General features: G+C 41.8%; 1 protein-coding gene across 1 annotated transcript in view; it reads left to right on the top strand.

Moving 5' to 3' along the window:
- Positions 1 to 1,252, top strand: part of LOC107083543 (deoxyribonuclease-2-alpha-like) — a 15,884-nt gene extending 14,632 nt beyond the window's left edge. The window contains exons 5-6 of the mRNA XM_015372903.1: positions 520 to 738; positions 823 to 1,252. Of these exons, the coding sequence (XP_015228389.1) occupies positions 520 to 738; positions 823 to 1,202 (599 nt within the window). The 3' untranslated portion in view covers positions 1,203 to 1,252. The remainder of the gene's footprint in view (positions 1 to 519; positions 739 to 822) is intronic.
- Positions 1,253 to 3,208: the final 1,956 nt, after the last annotated feature.

The following is a 3,208-nucleotide window of genomic DNA, read 5'->3' as shown; positions in this document are numbered from 1 at the left end:
GCGGTAGTCATAGGCAGTAGTCTGAGCAGCGGTAAAGGAGGCCATCAACATGGAGGACAAGCAAAGTAATTACGTCATGACGGAATTACGGAATGACTACGACCTGGATGACTGAGAATCTTCACCAACTTATGGTGGAAACGTAGGAGGTCAATTGTTCAAATTGAAGAAATTGGTTCTGAAAAGTCCTTAAAAGTGCTTGGATTTGATGTCAACCGATGTTTGTGAATTCTCTGCTTCTAAATGATATTTTGTTTGTTTTATACAAAGCAATGCTGTTTTTTTTTTTTTTTTTACACAATATCATATAGATGTATGAAATGGTGAAATATATTTGTTTTTATGGAGACTGCCACTCATTAAGCCCCTTGAGGGTTCTTCGGCAGTTGTCCGTCACATTTTCTTTTTTAGTGAAACATTATTCTTTTTTATGTTTTTGTTGTAAAAATAAAAAAAAATAAAAAAAAAGGTTCTGGATGCCAGCTTTAACCCTAAACTTAAATGTATTTTGTGCCACAGGAGAGCAGCTGCAGATCAATCAACCGAACGTGTACGACTGCGACGTCCCTGAGTCCTTTGCGTCCTTGGTGCCTGCTCTGGCTGCAGTCTGCAACAAAAACCTTCCGTCCTCTCAGAGTTTTTCACCCGTGAAAACTGCATCCAACCGCAGCGTGACTCTGACCTCAAAAGGCGGCACCAACTTCATCAGCTTCGCCAAAGGAGCAAAGTTTGACGACGGTGATAACCAGTTTCCATCGGCTGCATCCGTTTAAAGAAGTTTGGATGGTTGTGTTTGAACTTGTCCTCTCTCTGCCCCATCAGACCTCTACCACTCCTGGGTGGCGCCCGCCCTCAGGTCCGACCTCCTGGTTCAGTTCTGGGTCCGCTCCACAGGGATCCTCCCCTCGAACTGCTCGCTGGGCTGGAAGGTCCTGGACATCAAACTCATCAACCCGGGGCAGACGTTCCCTTTCAAGGCCACCCAGGACCACTCTAAGTGGGCCGTCAGCCCGAAGGCAGCGTCGGGCGGGTCACGGGGAGGAGGGGGAGGCTGGGTGTGCGTGGGAGACATAAACAGGAATGAGGCAGAGGAGCGGCGGGGAGGGGGGACGGTGTGTCTTCAGGATCCGGTGGTGTGGAAGGCGTACCGGAGCGCAGCGCTGCAGTGTGAGGCCTGCGGAGGGGGAACGGTCCAGTGTTGACTCGCTGCAGGACGCAGGAGAGTCGACTGAGCTCCTGAAGGGGGGGTGAGGAGGGTGAGGTTAGGAGTCTCTTTTAACAAAATTTCTAACTAAACACTCATCGTCCAGTCCTGTTTGGGCCGGATTTAGAGAGTGTGCATTGCAAGTGGACAGATATTTTTCCCTGGCGGTAATTAGAGCATCTGACAGTCACAACAGGAAGTAAGCAGCAACATGAAAAGTCAGTGTTCCTCTGCCTGTTTCTGAAAAATCCTGTATGTTGATCAAAGTTTTTTCACTGTCAATAAAAGGTACGAGCGTAAGAAATAATAATATGTTCAGATGGAAATAAATGGAGGGTTGTTACCCGGGTGATACCACAACTCAGCGCTCTGGTCTTTAAACCATAAACTGGCTCAGCAAACAGCAGAAAAAGTTTGTTTCTTGTGCTTTTAATCACATTATCCGCTTTTATTTCCTGCTGAAATTAGTTTTTATACATTAAAGCCACACAGTAACTTAAAATCCAAATATTAGTGTGATCTTTCGTTTAATAATGTCCAAAAAATAATTAAAAAAGGCTTAAACGACAATACAAAATAGCTTAAATAATAAATATCATTCATTTGGGCCCAACTCAACTGAGGTCAACTGAACAGTAACTAAGGCAAACAAAAACTGACCTACTGATAAAGAACAGAGGCTGCTTAAATAGGGGTGGAATAATCTAACCTTGCCACATGAGGGAGGCACAATATAACATAGAAACAACAAATTTAAAAAATCCATAGAAAACTAAAACATACTAAACACAATAAAACTACTTTTTAACTTAGCGCAAATAATAAGTGAATATTACGGTGACAAAATAACTAAGGTCAATTTAAACAAAATTCCCCCCTCAGTTCTTTGGGAAAGTGGTACGTTCCTAGTTTCCACCTCCAGCTGCTCTGCATTGCTCTGCTCTGCGAAAAATATACATCTAAATGGAATAAAGTAAATCTGGAACTAAATACAAACTATGAAACTATATAAATACTTTGAGGTGGAGGTAGAAGGATCCACCACAATTGGCTTCATTTGAGATTTATCAATATTCAGCACTCTGGGTACCGATGCTCCCGTTGGGCTGCTCTTTTCAAGATGTTGTCTGTTCCGTTGCTGAAGGAGTCATGTGACCCAGAGCGCAACTTTAAAGTTTCCAGTTGCATGTTTAAGGTGTGTCTCTGTTCCTGCACACCTAATTAGGGCTCCTCCTCTGCAATCAAGTGCTGCAGAGGCCTGTTAATCAACCATTCTGTTGTAGTGTGATGCAACAAGGCGACTCTTTAAACACCCTAAACTGATCTGACACATTTCCTCTTCTCAGATGCAGGATTTAATCTAGAAGCCTTAATAAAGCCTTGAATTTATAGGAACCTCCGTAACTTCTCAATTATTTTCAGATGAATTGGACCCAGTAGAACTGAAGATGGAGGGTAGAATAGAAATGTCCTGTAATGTTTCACAGTGGGGTAAATCAGGTATGCAGCAAAAGCTTCAGGAATTACAGTAAAAGAAGTCCAGATGCTTTTAATTGAATTGTTTTAAGCCGTTCAAGCATTTAATTTAAACACTGTAGAATAAAAAGGCCTCCTCTGTTGGGTAGTTTAGATTCCCTGCAGCCTCAAATAATTTACATCACCTATAAACTACAGTAAGAGTCTTTTAAATTTCCTTACCTTGCCTCCTTAATCTGTAACTCTTAAAGTGCTTTGAGTTGGCAGAAATTATTTATTATTCAAACATTACACTTAACAGCAGCAAACACGTTTATAATCCAGTTCCTCCCACATTTTTTCCTTTATTTTACTACAACAGGCAGGAATGAGACCCTGCAAAGCACCAAAAATAATGTGCACAAGATGCACGCTATTATTCTGAATGTTTACATGAAAAGGTTTCTGGTTTGAATGCATTTAATGAAAGAAGTAAATATGCAGGGAATTTGGTGAACTAATTCCTTACATCAGAAATGCTGCTCAAAT

The sequence above is a fragment of the Cyprinodon variegatus genome, unplaced genomic scaffold (genome assembly GCF_000732505.1).
Source record: "Cyprinodon variegatus isolate N-32 unplaced genomic scaffold, C_variegatus-1.0 Scaffold0, whole genome shotgun sequence".
In the NCBI taxonomy this organism is placed as follows: domain Eukaryota; kingdom Metazoa; phylum Chordata; class Actinopteri; order Cyprinodontiformes; family Cyprinodontidae; genus Cyprinodon; species Cyprinodon variegatus.
This window is presented reverse-complemented; position numbering and strand designations above follow the sequence as displayed.